General features: G+C 37.4%; 1 protein-coding gene across 2 annotated transcripts in view; it reads left to right on the forward strand.

Moving 5' to 3' along the window:
- CDH13 (cadherin 13) overlaps window positions 1–25,277 on the forward strand; it is a 480,777-nt gene that overhangs the window by 255,873 nt on the left and 199,627 nt on the right. For both annotated transcript variants that reach the window (XM_062586341.1, XM_062586342.1), the window contains exon 6: window positions 23,010–23,154. In XM_062586341.1, the coding sequence (XP_062442325.1) occupies window positions 23,010–23,154 (145 nt within the window). The remainder of the gene's footprint in view (window positions 1–23,009; window positions 23,155–25,277) is intronic.

The following is a 25,277-nucleotide window of genomic DNA, read 5'->3' on the forward strand; positions in this document are numbered from 1 at the left end:
ATCAAGTGGCAGTGGAGGAGATGGCCCGAACCTCCCATTCGTATCTCCAGAACCTTGCCTGATTCCTGTTGTTTTGATCTAGGAAGTCTCTAAAGCAAAGGTCAGTTATAGCACCAGGCAGATTCCAGTGTCTTCAGTGGGTTTTGGATTAGCAAATAAAGTAGCAAAATAACACAAAAGGAATACTCGGCTTTCGTGGGCTTTGGATTAGATTCTAAACATGTAACTCATAGCTGAGAGAGATGAGAGATATAAATGTGGTTCTTCATCTTGAGTCTTATTTCCTCAATTCGTGTCATAATCTAAGATATAGAAAAATAGCCTTTGACTGGAAAACTGTTTAATTTTTTTTTCAAGTCAGCTGAAAAGGAGAAGTTATCAGAATTAGTAAGTGATTTACTATTTTACTGTCCAAATACAATATGACTGTTTGGATAGACCTTTAGCTTTGCTTAAACTTAGCCTGCAGAACATACGTATGTGCCTTAAATATTTATCTTGTTCATTGTAAATACTATCTAATCTTTTTTAATAATTACTCCTTGCTAATTGGGTAATAATACTTGATGTGGTGGTTATTGCTAGATAATAGATTCCATCTGTAATTATTTAACCCTGGTGATGTGAGAGCACTAAACAATCAAAGGGGTCAATTACCAAGAGTTTACAGATACTACATTAGACATTACAGTTACTACAGTAATAACTATCAGTCAATAATATATTTGTAATGTAAAGAGCATATTCAAAGGCTTTATCTTTATTATCTTTATTGAAGAGTCATTGAATTTATGTAGGCAGCAAATGTCTGCTGTATATATTAAAAAAAATCTATATTTTCTGCCCTTCCATTCCAGCTACTGAACTTGTGTTAAATGTTACTATTTATTTATTGTATTGCAAGATGCAAAGTGCTGTGTAACGTGTGATTTGTTTATTTGTGCAAACTGGTAATTATGAGGGGGTAGTGCCACGAAATATTAAGAGACTTGCCATCTGTTTGTGCAAAGATGTTAGGTGTGCTTATAGTCAAGGTTGATTGCTCTGGAGTGGGAGTGAAGTTTTTATATTTATGTTCCATGTGGTACAAGCAAAATAGGGTAAACTGAGTTTTTTCAGATTAGATGTGCAAGGTGAAATCCTAGTTTTACTGCAATCCAGGCCAGCTTTGTTGCTGATTTCAGTGAGTACAGTTGTCACAACTTGTTGTTAGTTTTCGTTGATTTTGAAAAGATTCATTATGACGTTTGCATTTTAAACTACTGTTACTGCTTTTAGCAAATTCTCTATGCATTTGTAGAAATCTAGCAGTTCACAGCCAGAGAGTTGAAATTCAGAAAGACTGATGGAGGAAAAAGGAGTAGAGGTGTCTAGAGCAAAGGTAGAAAAAGACTCGTAATACCCTCACTGAGTTAATTTATTAGTAGACGTACTGGGAAAAAGGCATTGGCCAGGATGTGTTGAAGAACAGCTTTCTTCAAGAGTAACGTTAATAAACATTGTGTTTTTTATTCACGCAAGAAGAACAAGATCTCACTTTGTGTTTTTCCTGTGATTTAACACCTCTCTGCTAAAGAGAAGGGAAAGCGCAGAAGGAGCAAGAAGAAGAGACCTCCTGCATGGTAATCCGTGTCATTGCAGTCCTTGCACACGCTGCTCCAGCTCCATCTTCACCCTGACTTCCATCCCTGCGAGTTCCCATTGAGAAGCTAATCCAGTTTCTCACTGCTCTGGTTAGCAACTTTCCTCTGTGTCTAGCCTACGTGTACTTGTGCTAAATTTGTTTTTGTTTGTCCTTGTGCCGCTATTGTCCCCTACCCTTAATAATTGTTTCCCTTTTCTGATGTTCCCTGGGTGAAATAATTTTAAGCTTTGGAGAGTGGGGCTGTCTTTGAACACCTGAAGCCATGGTAAGGTGGTGGCTACTTCCAAGTCTCTTCAGCTCCTTCAGTAATTCGCTAGCTCTAAGACTTGCCTGCTTATGTGGTGGATAGGTCACTTTTGGCTAACTTGCATTTAGTTCTTCCCAAATTGACGATGATAGGTCGAAGTAAAGGTCTGTCAAGATCTAGGAATTTTTTTTTTTATTATTTTTTTTATTTTATTTTTTTTTAGAAAGGAGTTTAGATGATAGTATCAAGACTTTTAATATTCATTCTTTGCAGAAGTTAAGTCATGGCAGCATAACTTGCTTCTGAGAGATTACTACAAAATTTTGCACATATTTTATTTTAATTTGAAGTAACAGCGCTGTGATGTCTTCCTCACAGTCACAAGAGTGTCTCAAATTTAGATGTTGAGCTTATTGGAGTATGGCCTATCTCTAGTTCAGTGTAGTTCAGTTTGTGCTGTTCATCCCAGTAAGGGTCCCAATTTGTTCCAGCTATTACCATAATGGAAATAATAAGCAGCAATAAGGTGGAAAAAATGTGAAAATAGAGAGCATAGAATTTATTCTGCAGTCTTTAGAACTGTTGTTTCTTACGTTTTTAAGTTCTGTGCTGACAGTTTACTGAAGGAATGAGAGCAATTTAAATTTTAAAGGTTAGTTCACAAAATTGGCTTGTCTCATTAGAAAATCATGGCTGGATTTTTACAAATCTGTCCAATCCCCCTGCTTATCCCATCCTCTGCCCTATTCATTTTTAATCTCTGGATGTATGCATAGCACTCGCATCTTCCCATAAAAGCTAAAACTGCTATTAAACTCCTCATTACATAGATATCTTGAAACAGCCTTATCCTGCAACCTGTAGAGGAGATTTAACTGATTTTTAGACTTATTTGTCATTGTCTATTACCGAGCAACCTACAGCATTGCAACTCCAGGCATATCAAATTTATGCCTATTTCATTTTCAAAAAGCATAATTGAGAATTCCATTTAATCTAGGTATATTTCATGGTGATTTTTACAACTTCCTGAAGCTTCCTTCCGTCCTCATCAAAAATTTACATGGCTTTTTTCTCCTTTTTCTTTTCCTTTTTTTTTTTTTTTTTTTTTTGGTCACAGCTAATGGCTATTCAGAATGCAAATTTTATATGAAAAGTGCTCCATTATTGTTTTTTTTTCCCCTGGACAATTTTAAAACAGCAGAGAAAAATGAACATTAAAAGCTTGAATTCTGACTTGCTCACAGATCAAATTCAATGATCAGGTGGTTCTGTGGGTTGCTTTCATTCTGGCTGGTACAGGGAGGCATAAATTAAGCCCTCTCTACATAACAGCTTATTTTTGATTGGAGTTTCATCTCCATGAAGGACAAACAACTTTGTTACGTATGAGGTTTCCTGTATGCCTGCTTTTCAGAAAGGGTGCAAACATACCTTGTACCGTAGGTTTGTCTTTTAATACAAGCCGGCAAGGCGAGCAAGAAGCGTTATCCAGGACAGAACCTGATTTTGCATTGGGCAGGCGGTGACAAGTTGCAGGGGCTTTGAGGGCTGCAGGAGGATTAGCAGGTGGGGCTGTGCTCCAGTCCGATGATGCCTCGAGATGAGTTTTGAGCTCGGATCAGGCGTGAGCTTTGGAGCGACTCCCCCCTGTTGTCACCTTTTACTGAGCTTTGCTTCCAGTCGTGCAGAGGGCTTAGCGGTCGTGACCTGGACTGCTTTCGAATGCAACCAGACTGGCAGATATTTTCGGGAGCCTCCAGCCCTAGGCGAGCTCCAGGCGCTCGTTCATCGGAGCAGGGCTAGCAGGGTGCGCTGCCCAGCTCCCATGTGCCCCCTGCCAGCCTAGGGAAGAAATGGGCTCTGTGCTTCTGTGGCTTGGGTGGTAATTGCATGCTATCATACATCGTGAATAATTATATGTTGTCTTTATAAAGACATGTTGTAGTTTGCAAACTTGGATTCCTTTCCTATTATTGGAGAGTTCAATACGGTGCAATGCTTAGATCTGAAAAGATCTATGTAAAGTCATTTCTGAGTCTCAGAAAGACCAAAAAATTAAACATTTTAGTCTAAAATTGTTTTCTTTCTTTTTGGCAAATATTTTTGTTGTTCCTGGTTTTTTTTTTATTTTTTTTTTTATTTTTTCTCCAAACTAACTCTGCATTGCTTTCTACTGCTATAAATTGAAGATGGTTATCTGGGCACATGGGTTTCCTGCCAAAAATATAAAACAAATAATCATCAGAAAATAGGCTGCAGCAGCGTATAAAAACCAAATAAACAATAAAATGTTTTTCATCCCTGCAATGTATAAACGTGATTTCAGTGAAAGTCCAAGAGTCCTCCTTTCCTTCCATTTGCTCACTGTTTCATTCTTGTGTTACAGACATCCCTCTAGAGCAACTTAGTTGAAGATGCTGGGCAGATATTAGGAACTTAGAAGGTATAAAGCACTTGCTGTGAATAAAAATGAAGATTCTCCAGCTGTCAATAACTTTTTTTTTTTGGCAACAGAAGCGTTGCTGATGACAGTGTAGTTTGTTAGGCTTATATAGGATCATAGAATCGTGTAATTGATAAGGTTCAAAGGGTCCTCTGGAGATCATCTAGTCCAACCCTCAAGCACGTAGCCCATACGGGGATCAAACTCATGACCTTGGCGTTATTAGCACCATGCTCTAACCAGGTTGGACTAGATGATCGGCAGAGGTCCCTTCCAACCTTATCAATTCTATGATTCTATGAACTGAGCTAAACCTAACCCCTCAAGACAATAAACGGTTGCAAAGTGCCATGGGTTGGTCCAGGTCATCTCATCTTTGCCGTTGTGTCGTGAGCGGCTAGGAAGAGCATACGTTGCAAGAGAAGTGTTTCTCTCTTGGTGCTCTGGTTCATTGACACTAACAAATCTTAAGTGTCATTTTTAGACTCAGATTCTCAAATCAGATGCAAATGTTCAGCTGGCAAAAAGCGACACAGTTCATCCGAAGTCACTGAGTTGTAGGAGTCGCAGGCAGTAAGATAGTCCTGTCGCCAGTTTTACAGTACAGTGCCATCTCCCTGACTTGTCACAGCTGTATGCAGGGTCCATGTCCCGTCTGCGTTCTTCACATACCGCAACTTTGGTGATCCTCATCAAAAAGCATAGCTTAAAAAATTAAGAAACAGGGTTGCTTGTATTAAATATAAGTGAAAGAATAAATAAGCAATATTCTCACACTAAGAAATGTTAGGTGATACTGTAGTAGCTGAGTTGCTAATACTGGATTTCGTCATGGCTGTGTTAAGCTTGAAGTGGTTCCAAATGATGATCAATTGTTTAAATAACATGTATTTCAAACATCACTTAAAACTTGTACTCACATGATTGACACTAATGATTCTGAAGGAGACACTGTAGTCTGTCAAGTATGTAATTTGTTTTTTTAAAAAATTGCTTGAATACCTCTTTGCGCAATAGACTATAACAGCTGGGGAGGCACTGTGATGATATAGCCAATAAATAAGATGGTTAGCATTTTTTTTTTTTAAGTGGCTGAAATACATGCCCACAAAATGCAATGTGATGACTGTGAGGAACGGGATATTCACATACCTGTAGGAAATTCTATAAAGACAGAACCATATTTTTGGTATAACTGCGTCTAGATTTTAATCATCCAATTTATTGGTGGTTTGAGTATTCCAGTGGAACAGGCTTTAGTTAGCAGAACATCATAATATCACCCTATACATCTTTTGCAACGCGTTTGTGTAAGGTGCTTCCTCAACCTCGGGGTACAAAAGGGAAAGCGGGGAACAGGAGGTGGAGGAGGACCTTAGCTTTTCCCCTGTACTCTCCTGACTTTTACGCTTTTAAGTACAGACCGTACGTGTCCTGTTTTAGCTCAACAAGCTAAACTTAATGGGAATTACGTGCATTCTCCAGCGGTAAGTGCTTAGGCTCTTCTGGAGTGCGCACAGGCCGGCGCTAAGGGCACGGCCGGTCCTTCTCTCGCCTCCCCTTGCTGCTAACGGCTCCCCCTTACTCGGTTAGTAAATGAAACAGAGGAGGAAAATTCACCCATAGCCCTTACTAGTACTTTGGATTAAGGCATTCGTATAACCCTTTCTTTGAGCTGAACTGCTCTGATGCATGAGAAACACAGATTTAAAAAGATTACAATTTCAAGCATCTGATAGTGGTTGAAGTTTTTCAGTTTCTGAATAGTAATCTTTTGTTTAATGTTCTTAGTGGATTAAATCGCCTTAAATGCAAGAAACGTTTAATCTGTATATGCAGTAATAACCACGACTGCTGTCGGAGTGGTGAATGCTTTGTGCACACATCTTTTGAGTTTCAGGGATCTGTGTTGAGAGCAGCAGAATGTCCTTTGTGGACGATTTAGATCATAGGCTTTATTGACTGGTAAAATGGTGTTTATCTTCATAATAAGACAATGCAGGAGCTTTAAGGGAGAATAAAGAAAACCACTGAAAAGAAGTCTCCTTCCACTCCAATCTCATTTGTTGAAAGAAAATGCATATTAATTAAAAATTTAGACACTTCATTTTTGTTGCAAGGCTCCTTGCAAAAGACAAATTATTTTATACATCTAGTATGTGTTAGAACTGACAGATGAGATTAATATGCTTCTTAAATTACCATTACCAAGGGTCAATTAATAAGTGAACTAACCTTGTGAAAGTCATTCTGAAAGACTAGTTATGGGTCTATAATGGTCCCTGTCAAATTACGTAGAATTGAGAAAATGAGAAAGCTGTCAAATAAATACGATACCTACTGATTAAATTCTGCATAAAGTAAATGAGTTTTTGTGGTTGTTGGTGGAAGGAACGGAAAATAAGTCTAATAAATGTTACTGATAATTGTGGACAGAATTAGAATAAAATTTATGTGAGGGAACATGTATGTGCAGAGACCTGTCCTGGTAAGGGAAAGTGAAATTTCTTGCAACCCACAGATGAGGTGATACGAAGGTTGAATGAAAATTAGACAAATATTTCTTAGGCTTTTATAACTGTCGTCACCTTGGAAAGTGAAGAATTCTTTTTGCCATTCTGTGGTCGTGATACAGTTTTTAGTTGACCTCTTGATCTTTAGATGTAAACTAACTTATCCAAATTAAGGTTTCCTTATGACAAGAAAGAAAATAGCCCTGCCTACTGTGGGACCCAACCAAAAAAAAAAAAAAAAAAAAAACCTCTGGTACCAGCTTTCTCTCTGGGGGAAGGACTTAAAAATACTGTTTCTTCCCAACTTCATACCTGGAGGCTAGCCATGTATTAGAGTATTTATTAATCTTGCTTCCAGTAATCTGGCTTTGCAGCTGGAGCAGATAGAAAGGGAAGATCACGTAAACACAGCGTGCTTGCATTCTTCCTGAAAATACTGAAGTGTGACAAGAGTTGCTCTAAGTTGCACCAGCATCGGTAATAAAAAACCATAAGAGAATAAAAATAAAAATTATTGAAAAAGGAAGACTCACAAGGTAATGGTGTGATACAACTATGGGCTTTCAGCCCTTATTGTTTTCATCTGTTTTAATTCCTTTTTTGTTTGTTTCTTGTTTTTAAGCAGCTGGTAAAGAAAAGAAATTTCCAGAAAAAAAATCATAAAACCATATGGCCTAAAACCTTTTTTTTTTCTTTTTTTCTTTTTTTAAGAAAAAGGGCCTTCACAGCTATTACCAACTGCAAATAGGTTTCTGCACTACACCTTTCAAATCCATTTCTAGCCTACTTGGTGGTTAAACTATCTTAACTGCACCTATTAGTAACGAAATATTATTATACAAGTGTCAAATACTACAAAAAAGCCCAAACTAGCAGTGTAATGTGAATCTCAAAACCCAGCAAGCCCAGTGTTTATTTGTATAATAAACACTGGGTTTACTGTGGTGGCAGTAATGGGTGTTCGTTCAATTGTTTTCTTGAAATATGAGTGCAAGAGCTTGGTATTAATATGAATATTTATAGATACTCAGTTCTACTTTCTATGAACTCCTGTTGGTTAAAGCAGAATGTAATGCAGAGAAATAATGTCAGTTTTCTCGTCTGCTATTTCATTAATAACGGAACGTTTTTCTAATGTTGAAAACCCTTTCTAGACCAAGACGCTTTGGGTGTGCAGCTTCGTTTTAGTTAAGCTTTTACACAATGTAATTTACCTGCTATCATACCTGGTTGAAGTGACGTGGTTTGGCACTAGCATATTCCAGAATATGTCAGGATTTGATGAATTATGAATATTGTGTTTAGTAGTATGCATTTTTATAAGATCTCTTCCCCAACTTTCTGCTAAAGGGACAGTGCATATTTTTTTTGAATGTCTGTTTTTTTTCCTGCAAGCAGATGTTGCTATTGAACCATGTTGGTTCCTTGTTGAAGAGGCAATCCACAGCCATGCCTATTTATCTGCCTTTTTAGAGGGAGAAATGAAGGTCTGAGCACTGTAAATGCACTTTTGTCAGACAAGTTTTCTGTGGTTTAAAACTCCACTCGCTTTATATTATTTACTACGAAGCTCTTCTATCTTCTGATAAAGGACAATTCCTTTTAAGCAGCGTCTCTAGTAAAATTAGGGCAGGTAACAAAACTCAGTACACTCATTTCTCCAGCTCAGCCGTCTCCATTTAATGGCATGTAAGGTATTTGTAGATGAACGTAGAGTGCCATCTATTGAACGGTTGATGTGAACCTGCAGCCGTGGTCTTGAATGTGAAAGATGGTGAGGCACAACCATGTGTTTAATAACATTTAGCATGCACAAATTACCAGCCTGCTAGAGATTTTAGTGTTTCCTTTGTTTTCATTTCTCTCTTTGACATAAAGTGGGACAAACACGGAGACTTGCAAATGATTATTCTTGGTCTACTTTACATTTGAGAAAATATTTGAAGATCTTACTGTTTTCATAAGAATATTCGTTGGGTCATAGACCTCAGGTTACGGTGTTTTTTCAGGTTTGTTCTGCAGTTCCTGTGAATGGGTTTATCCCCAACCACAGACTTAACTCTGATATCAGTGCCCTCAACCTTTATTTTTCCCTTAGTCTTTAGCGTTTGTGTTCACCGAAGAATTTTTATATGGCATATGCATTCTCGCCTTCACGTTGCAGTGACCTGTTGTTGGTTGTGTATTTCTCAACCCTTAAAAACAGGGTTGCCCTAGCGTTTTAGGGACATTGTGCTTCCAGGTGCTGTGAAATCTATTTTGTGTCACAGCAACAAACCTTCAGTCCTGCAAGACACCGCAACAGAATAGCTTTACTCTCTTTGATGGGTCTGTGTAGCTGATGAATTGCTGCTGGTTGGAGCTCAGGAAATAAACGCTTGCTATCATTTGGCTTGAGTGCCTGTATGAGTTTTGCATTAAGCTAGCAAGTTACTTAATAGTGATAGATTTAAAAACAAGTAACTCCAAATAGAAGAAAGTTATCTTATATTTCTAATAGCAATCTATTGATGAAAAGTGACCGTGTCAAATCAAAGAACGGTGCTTTTTGGTTGTGTAGCAGAATTGGGTGAAGAGCAACTTTAATGTAATTTACAGCATACTGCCTATAGTAGTATAGATAGACAAGACCTACTCTGCGATGATACCAGATTTTGATGAAGAATGTATAGCACAACCGTCCTTCTCTTATTTTAGACAGGAGCTTTTCCAGTAAGATACAAGATTACTTGTGCTTACTGGGGCTATCACCGATGATTTGGTGATATTCTCGAGCTATAAATAAATACTCACATTTCATGAAAATCATATTGTCTTGTTAAAATACCCTTTTTAAAAAATTCAAATTTTAATATATTTAGGCCTATATTTTTTAGAAAAGATCTGTAATGTTAAGTCCCTTAATACTGGCATGTGTGGACTTGCAGGGAGTAAATATAGTAAAATGGCCGTGGGGTGAGTGCCCATTATTTTGTGAGTATAATACCGCTTGGGATTCTTAAAGCAGACACGTGGAAGTTGAAGAGGCTATGCAAGAAGTCACCTGATGTTTCTGAGCCTAAACTTCTATGGGTCTGTTCAAGGACTTCTGTATTAGTACATGTAAGGTTTGAAAAAGTTGCCCTGCCTCATCAAATTTTAACACTTCAAAATGATGTGAAATTTCTCCTATCTTGTCTGTTTGTTTCTCCTATATTTGTAGGTTTCCAGACTTATTACAGTAAACTTGTTTGTCTGAAATTGCAGTTGCCTTTATTTAATTGCTCTAAGTATGCAATGGGATATACTTGTATTTTTGTTATGACTTTAATTCCTGGTCCTTTGTTAGTGATGATCTCTGCTGGCTACAAAGATACTTTTCTTGTTTTTTCAGTTGCAGCTTTACAATATGAGTAGCAAATTCCCCTAAAACAGTTTGCTGTGATGTGTTCTGGAAGTTTATTCCTTTTATGAACAATTATTTTGCAGGTGCAAAAAAAAAAAAAAAAAAAGTGTTGCTGATTTTCATAATGCAAAAAAATGCCTCTTTTCATTTTCAGTTTTTGGTGCAAGTGGCATTTAATCAATTTTGTGATAGACTGTGTCCAGTCCTTTCATTTTTGTCACAATAACTTTGACTTTCCAATTCTCCTTTTGTTGCTGATATATCAAGTTTTCTTTCTCTATGCCTAGGTTATTTTTAGTTTCATCAAAGAGTGAAAAGGGAGAAGTCTGCAACATAATCATTTTCTTGTAAAAATGTTTAAGTTATTATTGGACTCAATTATTTATGTTAAGATTGGTAAAAGATCAAAGGGTTTGAAGAGCATGAGAAAAAACAGAGCTTGACAGTTGTATTGTGAGAAACCTGGAATTCAGGAAGATGCTTGAGTGGAATCAGTGTTTGTGGTTTAGGGGAAATGAGAGAGAAGAAGAGATTTACTTTCAGATATGGAATAGGCTTGGAGATATAGCATGGTCAAAATAGTGAAAGGTAGTGAGAAAGGTCAGAGGTCTTTAGATTTGGTTTGAGATTTAAATTTATAAAGATTCGGTACTAATACCATAGTTATTGCTACTGCACATTATAAAACATCAATTTAGAGTTCAGAGTTAAGGGGAAGTGGTGATGGAGAGGATAGTTTTCTGAGGGAATGCCTTCATTAATGTGCCCAACGTGGTAATTTGGAGGTGCCTGAGATTTTTTTTTTTTTTTTTTTTTTTTTTTTTTTTTTAATCAGGGAGATACACTGGAACTACTAATTATACCCTGAGATTAATGGTTTTAACAGGTGATGCTATCATCAGAAATGAAGCCTAGTGAAGCATTTCAGAGTGTTCCTGTGCTAAATGTAAGCAATAAAAATAGATGAGCATGACATAAATTCTGCCTTTTGATGTGTCGCTACGTGGCAGAGCCTTGTTGATCCTTTGGGAGCTGCATTAGAATTGTCTGACTACTCAGAAGAGACCATTACTTTGTTAATTTAGCTAATTTGAGGCTCATTGACTGAATCTTTCTTCTTTATTGAAAATTAATGTAGAGAGATGGTCCAACATGTTAAGAGTTAGCAAGATTAGGTTTAGAGAGAGAAAGCAGATAATTAAAGACAACATTTTGGTCAGCTTAGAGTGCCCTTGGCAGTATAATCTTTCCATTATAGACATGTTTACAACCTTTCCCACTAAAATAACACGTGGAAGCCAGTCAGATATTTCTTTTTTTCCTATATACAGAATATATACTTTGCCATTGCTGGCAAAAGTGGAAGAAATAACCAAACTGTTGCACTGAAACAGAGAAGCTGCTAAATGTTTGTGAACTGGGATGCGCTCATCCCTTTCCGTGTTGTCCCCAGGAAGATCAGCTGCCTGGATTATAAAAGTATCTGCCATAGACATCGTCTTGGAAGAGACAACTGGGCACGATGTGGAATTCAATAAAGCTGACTGTAGACAAAATCAGCAAAAACTCATTTAGTTCAGAATAACAGGAGAAGATAAACAGTGCTTTGTTATGTTTAGCGCTCGTATGTCATTGTAGCTGTTGAGGCTAGGCAAGGAATACAGGAGAGAAATGAAACCAGAGTGGTAACTGTGAACGCTTCGGTGATATATTTGGCCAATCAAACGTCAAAATCCAACCTTTGCAATCTAACAGAGTTTACAACCTCTTGTGATGATTTTGAAGATCAATAAACTCCCTTTTGCATGATACATGTAACGAAGCACGTAGTAGCTAGTGAGTCAAATAGACGGCTTTTCCAGCAGCCAAACCTTTTATCCTCAGCACTGTTATCTGAGGCTGAGCAGACAGGGTTCCCAAGGCAGAAACAGTTTCCTGGAGGGGAACGTGCAGGGGAAGGACAACGTTGTGCTCAGCAGCGCACAGGACAGTGAATTCTCCAGCCAAGGGGCGCAGGGAGATTGGGATCGGCAATGTGGGTACCTTGGGCATTGGAGGGGCAACCTGACCTTGGGTGGGAAGTTGGGGTGAGACTTTGTTTCTGCATTTTTATCTGCTGCTGACGGGCACTTAGGGTAAAGCATTATGGCCTGCAGCCTGCTGGAGAGAAGGGAATGAGAGATGTTTTGCACAGTAGCACAAAGCTTCACAGCAAAGACTTGGTGATGGGACTTTCACAGCTCTTGCAATTTGCCTGGAATTTGTAACATTTAGCCCTTGTGATTTGCAAAACCATCAGGTAGGTACTATAAAGTAGATACAAAGAACAACCATCTTGCTTTCTTTATCTCTGTGATATCTAGAAACTAATGCTTAAATAGGTGGTATTTAAGAGACAATAGAATTGCATTTCGTGAGTGTGTGGCAAATGTAGTGTATAAAACTCATGTTGCTTCAAATTTTGAAGAGGAGAGCAATTTTATTTACAGAATAAATTTTCTCAGAAGAAAAAGGTCTAGCAGGAAAAACTTGCTTCCAATTTGTAACTTTTTTCCCCACTTCTTTAGTACTGTTAAGGCCTGAGCTCACTTGCTCCTGTCTTAGTTATGACTTTGAAGGACTCCTGGCTCCAGCTCATTTCTCAAAAACTATTGCGAAGGTGATGAGAAGTGCCCGGGACACCAACGGAGCCAGAAACGTGGGCAGCAGGGCGGTAGCCTCCACGTGCCCTCCAGTCCAGCTTGTGAAGTCCTCTCTACATAAGTGCTCTTGTAATTCCATGTTTTGTTGCTTTAAGATAGAAACCGACTTACATCTATACCAAACTGCTATAAAACTCGAGTGATCCTTGACTTTAAGACCTTTTCCTACTCGTTTGTAGGAACACATATGTTAAGCAGCAATAACAAAGTAAAAATTTTTTAGTGTGATATATACCTGACATTTTCACTGACCTTTATTTCTCATACCTAACGAAGTCAGTTTTCTTGTCACCACTGCATTTGAGAATCCCTCTGTGAGATGGAATTTGTTAAACTATTCCCACTTCCTACATGCTGCTCGGAGTTGCTTTCAAGCCGGAAGAACAGCGAGCAGTGCTTGAATACTGCTAGGAGCTATTTAAAAGAGCAAAATCACTTTTCATCTTTTTGCATATACGCGTCTTTGTTGTTTTTGTTGTGCAGCATAAAGCCTAAAAATTCTGGCAGAGCTTATGTTCTAATCCTTTATTTCAGTCCTACTTCCTCCCTTTTTGGTTTTCTTTAATTTAATGTTTTTGTGGTGATTAGACTTGATTGCTTTGGTGAATCCTGATATCTTTTATCCCTCTCTCTTTTCGAGGGGCCCCACATGTGTTCGCTTGTGATATGGGAAGATTTTAATTAGTATTTGTATGATCATCTGTAATACTTGTGGTCTGTGTGAAGTGCGCATGGCTCCATTTGAAGAGCTGCGTCGCTACGTGGGTTTGGGGGATGTTCTTTACTTATTCTTTGCTTGCTGAGTTTATTTTTGGAGCAGACATTCTAGATTCGTAACGCCTAGAGGATACTGAAGTATGCTTCAGGTGTAACTTCAACTCTAGTTTTGTAGCAGTGCGAGAGCTCCTTAGAAATATGCTGCTCTCTGTCGCAAGGACACGGCTCTGCTGTGCCGTGCCAGTTGGTCTCACCGCTTCTACCGTAACGTTAATCACGGTGGTTGTGATCAGCCAAAGCTCCTTGTGAACTCAACACCTGAAGGTGCCTCTTGGGGGGTAGAGTCTCTTGGCCGTGACATTCATCAGAGAGGTGGGTTGGGTTTTATGAGGACACAAGATGGACTGATGCTTTGAAAAAAAGGCTTGTGCTAGAGTTTGATTTCATATGTAAAACCAAGTATCCCATGAAAAACGCAGGGACTGTGGTGTGTGCGTAGAATTACTTCTTGTTTAAGTATTGAAGATGTGAAAACTTAGAATGGTAGCCACAAGAACTCATGGGAGTAAATCCTGCCTGTTCCAAATGGATACAAATAAAGGAATATCATTTACTGCTTGATTCCAGTTTTACTTTTAATGCCTAAAAATTATTCCCATGAGTAAGTGGTAAAAATATCTGATTAAGTTACCCACTTCAGTTTTTTTTTTCCTGTTGACACACAAGAAAGCTTCTGCAAAATCCCAGATGATTTGTTTTGTCTTTAATGAACTGAAACCTCAAAGTATTTTATTTGAAATAAGGTTTAGTCTTTTTCTGAAGAAAAAACAGAGTTAATTTTAGTATAAGTTTTCTAGGAGCTCAAATTTAATGTATTCTTTTCTCTGAGGTTTGTCATCTTTTCCTCTATTTTTTTTTCTGTTTTCTATGCTGTGAGCTTGTTCACGGGGAAGGGACCTTTTCAGGCTGACAGCAGAGAAAAATTTTCAAGGCTTAAGTTCTACAAGAAAATAGCGCCTTTCTAGCAATATTGTGATTCCAAGAGATGCAGCTGTGGAAGAAAATACATTTACTGTGACACTAATGGTATCACAGTATATACATTCAATTAGATAGTGAATTCATAATCGCTTAGTTTAGCGCTCTGAAGAAATTTAATGTATTAAAAATATTTTTTTTAATATATAGCATTTTAGCTTCAATTTACAGCAATGAATGTATTTCACTGATGATATCTTCTAGATGCAGTTTGTGAAGTGAGCTGCAAATCAAGAGGGCTGCTGGCACTAGCAGCAAGAGAGTGGTACTACCAGTATGGAATAAAGATCCCAGAAAACTCTGAGTGCTATTATCGTTAATTTAGTTGTTAGATTTGTTTTCATACTGACAGTGAGGAAGATCTTTTTCCCAAGATGTAATGCCTTTTCAGGGCTGCCAATGCCAGTATTTCTTCAGAGAGATGGAGAATTTCTGATATTATCTCAAGGCAATGGGAGCTTTGGTTGCAGTGTTTGGAGGCTGGCCATTGCTGAATGTTAACCTGTAAAGGCAATGCTCTTGTATTTCCCAATTCAAGGGAAGGATGAGCAATAAGATACTCATAATAAAAATTGTGCATAGAAATAAATGTAAAATGTAGAAAATAAGTAACTTCATTAGGGCACCTTCCTTGATTTGTTTTTTTGTTTTTTTTTTTTTTTTTTTGCTTTTTTTTTGTAAAAACATTTGAAATAACATTGAAGATCTTGTTATGACTTATATATAGTTAAACCCTTTTAGAAAGAGGTTCAGATGCAACTCAACTTTGATAAGTTGAAAGGTTCTTAATAATAGAAACTGTACGAGCAGTGAAAATATAGTTGTTACTTCTGCTTTCTGTCTCCTCCTTTTCTCTCTTAAATAACTAAGTAACGATAAAGCATGGAAGGGTTGTTCAACAGGCCGTGTCTTTCGGGGAGGGATGTGACGGCAGCTGTGCCTGGGATGGACGCAGTTCTGGGGTGAGCACGAGGCAGCTCGTAGCAGCAGTGTGCTCCCGGGCCACCTCCTGCCACCGACGCCTGGTCAGTCCTGTAGCACGTTCATGGATTCAACCCAGCTTAGACGAAGCCTTCTCTACGAAAGGTTAATGGTCTTTGCCATCATTTCCTTTTTTTCATGTTATCTTTTTCAATTACTTTGTTCTTCTGGCTTATCTCTCCACTCCTCGCCCTCTCTCCCAAAATAGTTATTCTGTCAAATGACATCTGACTTCAAGCATACATCGCAGCACAATTAATTCCCTTAGACATGCTTTATCTTGCTCTTATACTGATGTCTTGTTATGGAGCTTCAGACCAGTGATTGCAGTTCGTTTTGCTCTCCCTTTCCCAATGAATAGCTCTGCACCAGCGCGAATAAACTATACCCCTGTTCTTCCAAGCCCGGTTGGGGAAGAGTGCAGGTGGGCAGAGATGTAGGTTGTTCATGGGGATTTTACTTCATGATGCTTCAATTCCAGTAAATTTAGAAAAGTTATATAAAGAGCACTAGATTAATATTAATTCCTATTACTTGCTTGGAAGTGCTTGCTAAGTTACACTTCACAAATCAGAACAGTCTGACGTTGATGCTGACCTTTCGGTCTCCTTCTGTGAATAACAATTAAAAACGTTAAGAAGAGTAACTTTTAAAATGAGTGAGAAAAGTGTCTCTGGCTTTTATAAGTTCCTCCTCCTTTTCACAAGACATCCATTAGCATGTCTACGAAGCCTTGCATCTGATGTGATCAAAGAAGTTCAAATCACCTCTCTCTAATGAAGAATTCATCCTTTATCATTCTTTTAAGGAGATACTAGTCTTGTATTTTTTGGAAATTTTGTTTAATTAATGCACACAGTTAAGAGGTAGTTGTGCTAAGAAAACGGGACCTGTGGAATAACTGTAAGGTGATGAGAGTTTCTTAAGACAGGTCATTACAAGCATGATTTTAGCAAGTTCTTCAGGAAAGCTGCTTGGTGTTTTACCTGGTCCAGAGATGCAGAACTGAGCCTGCAGTTATAGTTTGATGTGTCATTGAGAAGTATATGGTGCAGTCTAAGGTTCTGCTGAAGGATAGTTTGGCAAATGTCCTACTCGCATGAAAGACCTCACTTTTGGAGTTAGCCTTCCCATCTTATTTTGGACCCGAATCGTTGAGACTTGCTGAGCAGAATTGGATGATGAAGCTACCATAGAAATCATTGGATGCTCTGTAAGATCATGTTTAATTTGGTGAAAGCACTAAACTGAACAATATTAAAACCGTATGCTGTATACCTAGAAAGACATATACAGTTGGTTGGAAGGAATTTTTTTTTAATATTGGTTTTGATCTTTATCTTTCTTTTGTTAACTGAGAATAGAAAAGAAATGGTAGAAAGAAGGAAATCAAATGACTGTTTGTTTTGGAATCTTTTTCCATTGTTAATTCCTCCTATAATGCTTTCTTGAATGTTTAGATTGTATACAGCATACAATCTATACATTGTCTAACTTACTGTGGTTTACAGAAAAAAATTTAAATGTTGACAGGTTCAGATGTTTTAATTGTTTTCGGTGAAACCTACAGAGTCCTAAAATTCTCTATAGGTTTTATAGCAATTAATGTTAAATACAAACACATTGAAATCTGTATTTTCTGTGATAGGAACCAAGCATTTTGTGTAGAGACAGCCATACATAAATGTGCTAGGAATAACCGTTCATACAACAGTCATCATATAAAGGATTTTAGTTATTTTAATCAATTAAATTTCGATTATTTTAATTGTAAGCATTGTCTAAAACCTTCCCTTGTTTGCAGAAACTGAAGGTAATAATGGGCCACTGTGTTGTTGTTCTATGAATTACATCACTTTTCAAATGACTTCTTTCTGAAGGAAGGCATGAGACAATCTATTTGGCATTTGAAGGTTGATTGAAAAAATAAGGTTGTATTTTGAGAATGTCCAAGAAAAGGAATAGAACAGAGTTTAGGAACACTTAAAATACGAAGTTCAGTTCTTTGCAGTAAGTTGATGATTGCAAAGGTCTAGCAGGGGTTCAAAAAGACACCTTTGATATTTCTAAATCTGAAAACTTTTCTTATATGGCAAAGAATGTATAAGGAGAAGAATAAATGAGAAGGGCTATAGCATTTGTATAGTATGAAAAGGTTTTGCAACTTGGGGTTAAAAAAAAAGTCTTCATTCAGATAACTTTCTAATGCTTTACATTTTCTTCTCACAGTATTTTTTAGGAAAACGTGTTAGAGATGCATATGCATAATAAATATAGAAACCCATCTTAAAGTAAAATTAAAGACACTATTTTTATCTCAAGTCTCTGAGTATGAAAGAGTTTAGTGAACAGAGGAGTACAGTGATACCTGTAATCACCAAAGTACTCCTTTAAGCTTTCAGAAGTCTAGACTGAACATGAACTTGAGGGTGCTGTTCACTGTCTTCATCCTGCAAAGTCCTTTCCAGACTGGGGCTGCTTACATTTCACTAGTGAAGGGACTGCAAAACAGTCTGTTCATAAAAAGTTATGTGACTCCTGCTAGAGAACAAACCAAGAAAAAAAAAGTAATAAAGCGTGTACATATTTTTAAGAATAGGAATCTAGTTATTTTGAGTAGAACCATTAGAAAGACAAAGCCCTTTTCAGGATGCCTATATGAGTACTTAGGCTAATTAGGTTAATTAATCCCTTCTCACCTGGGCTCAAATTTGAACATGAGCCTGAATTCTCCATTGGGGACAATGGTGCCACCTTTTTCTGTCACCTGTACTACCTTGCTAAGGTAATCAGTACTCTGTCATCACCTAGTTGGAGGTAAAAATATTACCCATACTTCCTCAAAAATACTGAATTTTGCTTTTATATCTTCTCCTTTCTTCTGTCCTTATACCATATAACAGTCAACTAATATTTTATTCGTATTCTTAATGGCAAGAAAATGTCATGGTAATTTATCTGTATGTCTAAATTATCATCTTCTCTGAGTTGTTTTATGTAATTGTAGCATTTTTCAAATAAAACTTAATGTAAAGAGAATTTCTGTACTGCTTTCTATGACTAGCCAGCTATGGCTCTGAGACAGCCAACTGTTTTTTCATAAGAGGATAGTATCTACATGAAAAATCTGTACGTCTGTTGGGGTTTCTCTACCATCAATTTACATTTAAGAACGATGATAAATATACTTAGGAAATAGTCTCACTAATAATTTTGATCCATATTGGAATAAACAAACTCAGCAGTGGTGCGTGTGTGTATATATACATATATATATATGTGTATATATATTGCAAGTTATATATATATAAAAAAAAAGTGTGTGTATACGTGTGTATATATTGCAAGTAATATGTATATATATATAAAAAGTGAGTGTGTATATATATACGTGTATATATATGTATATATACACACACACACTTTTTTATATATATATATATAACTTGCAATATACTTGCAAGTAATTGAGATTGGGGCAGGTATTGCTATAGCAATCTTTTGTAATGGCATAGTGCTTTATTAAGATTTTTGAGCGTACTCCAGTTGCAGTGATGCTTCTTTTCTCCATCTTGCTGGTTAAATTGTAGTGGCGTTCTCCTAACCCCAGGGAGGATGTGATTTGGGAAAGCTACTGTTTCTACACACAGACAACTGAATTTTGCTGCTGGGTGAAGCTGGATACTAAGAATGTACAGAAAAGCATCTGTTGAGCCAAATGGAGGAAATCTATGAAAAACATTCTAGTCAGCAACAAACTGGAAATTAAAATTACAAGGCAGTTAATAAAGAACCTATATTAGACTGTGAAGATAATTGAGTTCTAAAAGACATTTCCAGGTTTACATATGAAAATCTTTAAATTTATGACATAGGCCGTTGACTGGCTGGATACAGCAAGTAAAAAATTGATACATACATATATATATATATATACACACACATATATATATATATATATATACACACACACACATATAGGCAGACAAAGAATGTGGTTATCCAGAATCATTTCACCAAAAATAATAAATGAAAGGAAAAAATCCTCTATGAAGAGGAACCTTTAAAATTGTTTTAAGTAATGGTAATATGGAGACTAGCTACCTTTTCCTGTAAACATTATCCACGTTGCTGACTGTGGTAGTGCAAAAAAAGAATCAAGACTGTAATATAAAGCAGAATGCTTACAACAGGTTTACACGTTTTTGAATACATTTACTAAATTTCTAATGAAATCCTTATATTTAGGGAGATGACAAAGATTGTCACTTTGGACATGGTGAGGAAAATAGAATGTCAAGTCAGGAAGTCCCTTTGGGAATGAAGAGTATTGAAAAAGTAAAAAATCTATTTCTGCCTCAAGTTTTCGGTATTATATTACTTCTTCCTTTTTTCGTCTGTGTGCTTAATTTTATCAGTGTTTCTCAGCTATATTAGCAGCAGTAGCCAAAGTCTATTTGGTGTGCTATCGCAAAGACTTGTGTTGTGAGGTGTAGCAGTTCTCATAACCCCCTTGAGTATCCTTTGTAGGTTTTTGTGTACACTTTTGTCAGAAATTAAATTGAGATTTAGCCTTGAGTGCTCCTGAAATATGTTTGGTTAGATTCTGATTCACTTCATCCCTGTGAACGTAATTTAATAACTTCTGAGTTGAAATGTTGGAAGCATAGTCAATCGTATCAGGTTTTCACATAATAAATAACTTCACAGAGCTCTGCAGATTTTTTTTTTGACAACTTCCCCTAATATGTGTTTATGCTTACCATTTTTCCTTGAAGTTATCTTCTTGTAATACCTCTCTTGGTATGCATGGGTACTTCTCAACGTTGAGGGGCATCGTGTGCTGTTGCTTTGCAAACTTCATTATAGGGAGGGATCGATGGGAGGAGGTCTCGATAGTTATGGGTAACTGTTGATATTGATCCCTGGCAAGAGCTTGGATATGTCTTGCCCTGGACAGGCTTATGTAACTTCTGGTCTGTGGCCAATGTTACTCTTGGTAGGCATGGAAGGATGTCACCATCGATTGCTCTCAGTGTTGCGTGGTATCGATGCCTGTTGAATTCCAGTCCTATTGATAAGGTCCGATACTGATCTGTCACTATGGAGCTCTATTGATAGATGCTGATGGTACTCGTTCTGGGCAGGCATGCGTAGCTTTTGGGTTGGGGCTGATGTTCTTTCTAGACGCCGCTGACTATCGACATTGACTGTGATACTGGTAGGCCTTGATGAGTATTGATTTCCATGTGTGTTGCGAGGGTATAACAACCATGGCTATAAACCTCATGGGCTTTTTATGATTGTTTGAGCAACTGGTCTTTTCAATAATTAAGTGTGTTTTTTCTAAACATCAATAGGAATCTCCTGTTCTCTTCTGTAATCTGTAGAAGTTTGTAAGAAAACCCCAAATATCAGATTAACTTTTGCTTTAGATGACTTACAGTTTTGATAAGAGCACCTGAGGTAGTCTTTTTTTTTTTTTTTTAATTTAGCAAAGCCTTTGTTCTTTCTAGTGAGCAGTATAATCACTTAATTCTGAGAGATAGATTAAGAGCAAATTATCTTGAATTTGAAAATGAATTTGCTGGATTTTCACAGTGTAATAATGTTTTTCTTCCATTCCCCCAAGCAATTAACATTTGATGAGTCAGCATTTACCAAGAGAAATCTTTTTGTCAGCTGTTTCCAACTATATCTAAAACTGTGTCTAGCTTTAATGTAGTTCAGTAATAAGACTGAGTTTTTATTCCTAGTCCCCGTCAAACCATGTGCAATCCTACAATTAGTACGTTTACTTCAGAGTCCGATGTCAAACAAGCCCTGGAAAGTAGAGGCACATGCCCGCATAAAACGTCCGCCGTGCCAATGCCACATGATTCAGCTGTCTTCACATCAGAACATTTGTTGGCTTTTAAGCTATTCAGCTTTGTAGCTAGTAAGAGGTAAGGCTTGAGAAAGGCCCTGCAAGAACACTCTCTAGCTAAGTCATGGTAAGCAAAGTGAGTAGATGTTAAAATGGACCGTGATGCTGCTTGGTGCATGTGAGCGGATAGTTTACCCAGATCATAAATACTCCTGCTCACACCCAGCCTGTTCAACTGTAAAAGTGGAATGTATTTCTAAGCCTAACAAAATAAACTGAGATGTGATAATAAGCCATCCAGTTTCATAAAGGAATTTAGAATTCTGACCTAATTCCTTCTCAGGAGGGTTTATCACTAACTTATAAATAACTTACAGGTCTAAGGCATGTCAAGGGAGAATAAATTAGCAGAATAAACAAAACACTTGGAGATTTCCAGTCCCTGCTGCTATGACTGTCTTGGGGAAAGACTGGGAGAGGAGGATGCTAACATCTGTGCTTAGGTTCGTTTTCTGGCTGGCTTAACTCCATTAGAGAGTTGAGTCCAGAGAAGAATAGGGTACGGTGGAAATGATACCTGTCTCCTGATGTGTTTATTGCTGTTTTTATTTATGTCCTAGTGAGGAGAGAGAGAACTGCAAATGTAGAACATGGTTGCAATCTAAACTGACCTTTTCTGTTATCATATAAGAAGTTTTAGTTGGTTTTCCCTGATGGCTGCTGCTGTTTTAGTGACTCAGTATGACCTCTTGTTGTGAGTGGACAGTTGAGATATATGGTATTACCTTCCCTTCCAATTTTTGGAAGTAAAAAGTTCAAACAAATCCCCAGCTGTGTATGTCTTCTTTAATTCAACAGATACTTTTGTACATTGCGATATGAGCGCGTGTGTGCATATATTCCTGTTTATATAAGATTATATGTGTTGTTCTGTTGTCTACATTATTAAACAAAATGAAGAAGCATTAGAAGTATCTAACGTAATATTTCATTCCATCATCATTGAGCACATTTTTTTAGTAGATCTAAAATCATTCTCACCTTTTTTCTTAATGAAAAACTCTTAACTGAGTTTTAGAAGATATAAGTAGATTATAATGTGATAGTTCCATATGTGTGTGCTTTAAATATAGTTGTACTTGAAAAAAGTAAAGAAACAAATTCTAAGCAAATCTTCACATAACTGGGATCAAATTCTGGAGGATTGCCCCTGCCCCCATACTCTAGTGATTTTGTACTTCAGGAAGCTTGGCATTTTCATATTACCCAGTGGTATTTTGATAGGAGTGGATATCTGACTTTCTCTTTTACTTAGACTTTAAATCTGTTCCTACCCCAGTCTCAGAGCTGCACGTGGTATCCTTGCCAGGGGCTGGTTACAGCAACGCTGATGTAAGCTGTTTGTTCTTGCTCCTTGTTCACCTTGATAATGAACTAATGAATTTACTTCTCTCTTTTTGTTCGTACAGCTGGAAGTTGAGATCACAGATTTAAGCGGGAAAATCATTGATGGCCCAGTCCGTCTAGACATTTCTGTAATTGATCAAAATGATAACAGGCCAATGTTCAAAGAAGGACCCTATGTTGGTCATGTCATGGAGGGATCTCCTACAGGTAAGTCCATGCCAGTCATATGTCTATGAATTACCACTGACTAAGTTCTGCCTATTGATAAATGTATGGTTTTTATATTGGACATTTTTTCTTTCTGACTTTGTGGCTCACTGAATCCCTCATCGCATAAGGAGGTGAGAGCAGCCTTTTGGGACAGTGAGTAATGATTTTTTGGAACAGTGAAGTTTCTGTGCTAAAAGAGAAACAAATGCAAAACAATATAGCTTGGAATGAAAGCCTGGGCTTAGGTTTTCACTTTGTTATTCATATGTGGTATCAACAAAGATAACCCTTAGGATACGATTAAGATTCAGACCAAATAAAACATGTACAGTATCTCTTCAGAGGGGAAATTCCACCTATTCTCTGTAAGGTTGTCTGCTGGCAGGGTGGTTTTTATTTGCTTATATAGTACTGGGTGAGGTAAATAATGGGAAGAAATGGAAAATGCATTATAAATATACTGGTACTGTCGGGCAGGTTGGGATATTGAACTGCGTTACCTGTGTAACAAAATAAAACCACACTTTGAGAATTAAAGCCGGTAATGAAAGTGTTGTGCTGAGGTCACTGAAGATTTGATTATGAAATTGTGTAAAAATAAAGATTTTTTTTCCAAATTCTGGTTTGGATGCACACAGCCATTCTAGCTAAATTCTTCCTGCAGACACAAGCTGAAGTAGTTCTCTTCAACTTTCATCCTCAGCTGTGGTGCAGTTTTGTTGCGAGTTGTTAACCAGCTGTTGCATTTCACTCCAGAGGTATCTCTACTGCGTTTGTAAGCGGTAATTGTACGATCAGAAAGCATAATAGAGTTAATTGTGAGCTCAGGGAAAGAAATCTAAATGATGGAAGCCCCCATGAAGATCAGTGGAGTGATCCTGATTTCGCTGAGATCAGAGTTGCAGGCTGTGTATCTATATGTCTTTCTGTGCATCATTAAACGCAAGGCTGTATCCTCTGTACACAGCTGAACCTGTGCCTGAGTTTAGACGTGGTATTTGGGATATTTGGGCATACTGAAATATTTTGAGATGAAAGCAGGAGTCAAGTGTGTTATATTACTATGAATATTTAACGTTCATTGAAGTTTAATGCAGTGACAATGTACTTTGTTTGCTGTGAACAGGGTAGACAATACCTTTCACTTTAGTTGCTATGTTATATGTTGATAGGAGTAGATATTATTTTTGCTCTTATTTTATCATTTGCGTAGCTTCTACAAATTGTGTAACCTTCTCAGCAAATTTTACATTACACATATAGCTGGGATTGTTTGATTAGCTGCAGGTGTGAAGTACATGATGAACTGCTCTTTTGTCAGTGTTAAGATAATGTTAGTTTACTTCTACCACCTCTCCTTATATTGAGACATGCTTCTGATTCAGTATGCATGTTCCTCAGTCCAACTCGCAGTGCATTTTTCCTATCGTTATCTTCATCGTCCATTTTCTCCTACTTCATTTTGGTATATATCCATGTGGCATTTGGAGTTACGATTATCTTACCTGTTAATTGAAGTTCGAATAATTTTGTTCATCTTCAGCTTTTGTCCTCTCCCTTTTTCCTCCAGATAACCCGTTAAACTTTGTAGCCTTCTTTTCCTGGTGCCAAGAGCACCAGTGCCTGCAAATTAGGCTGTGTAAAAGGGAACCAATGGAATCAGTTGTCAGCAAGAGTCTGTCATAGTTCTGTACTGCAGTAGCACTCCGTCAACCAAGATTTTGTGTTGTTTACATCTGTTTTCCTTAGTTCTTCAAATCTAGTGGCATATGTTTTAAAATTACTCATCAGATTTTGCTGTCTTTCTGCTTGCAATCAACAGTTGCACTGGACAGCTTGACAGAAATCTTCATGTGCATGAGTTTGCATGTATGTGCATGTAAATCAGCATGTTCTGGTTCCTTTTTACTGTACTGAAATTACATTGCTGAATTTCTTGTTTGAAGTTCCAAAAGAAAGACTTTGCATTATATGCATAACCTTTTTGCCTATCACAGCCCACCTTACACCTTCATTCAAATTCTATATCAGCCCCATTCATCAAACTAATCCTCTGCAGAAAAATAAATAATGCACAATAAATAATGACTCGTCTTCATGATCACTAGATCAAAATGTAA

The sequence above is a fragment of the Rhea pennata genome, chromosome 13 (assembly GCF_028389875.1).
Source record: "Rhea pennata isolate bPtePen1 chromosome 13, bPtePen1.pri, whole genome shotgun sequence".
Classification (NCBI taxonomy): Eukaryota; Metazoa; Chordata; class Aves; order Rheiformes; family Rheidae; genus Rhea; species Rhea pennata.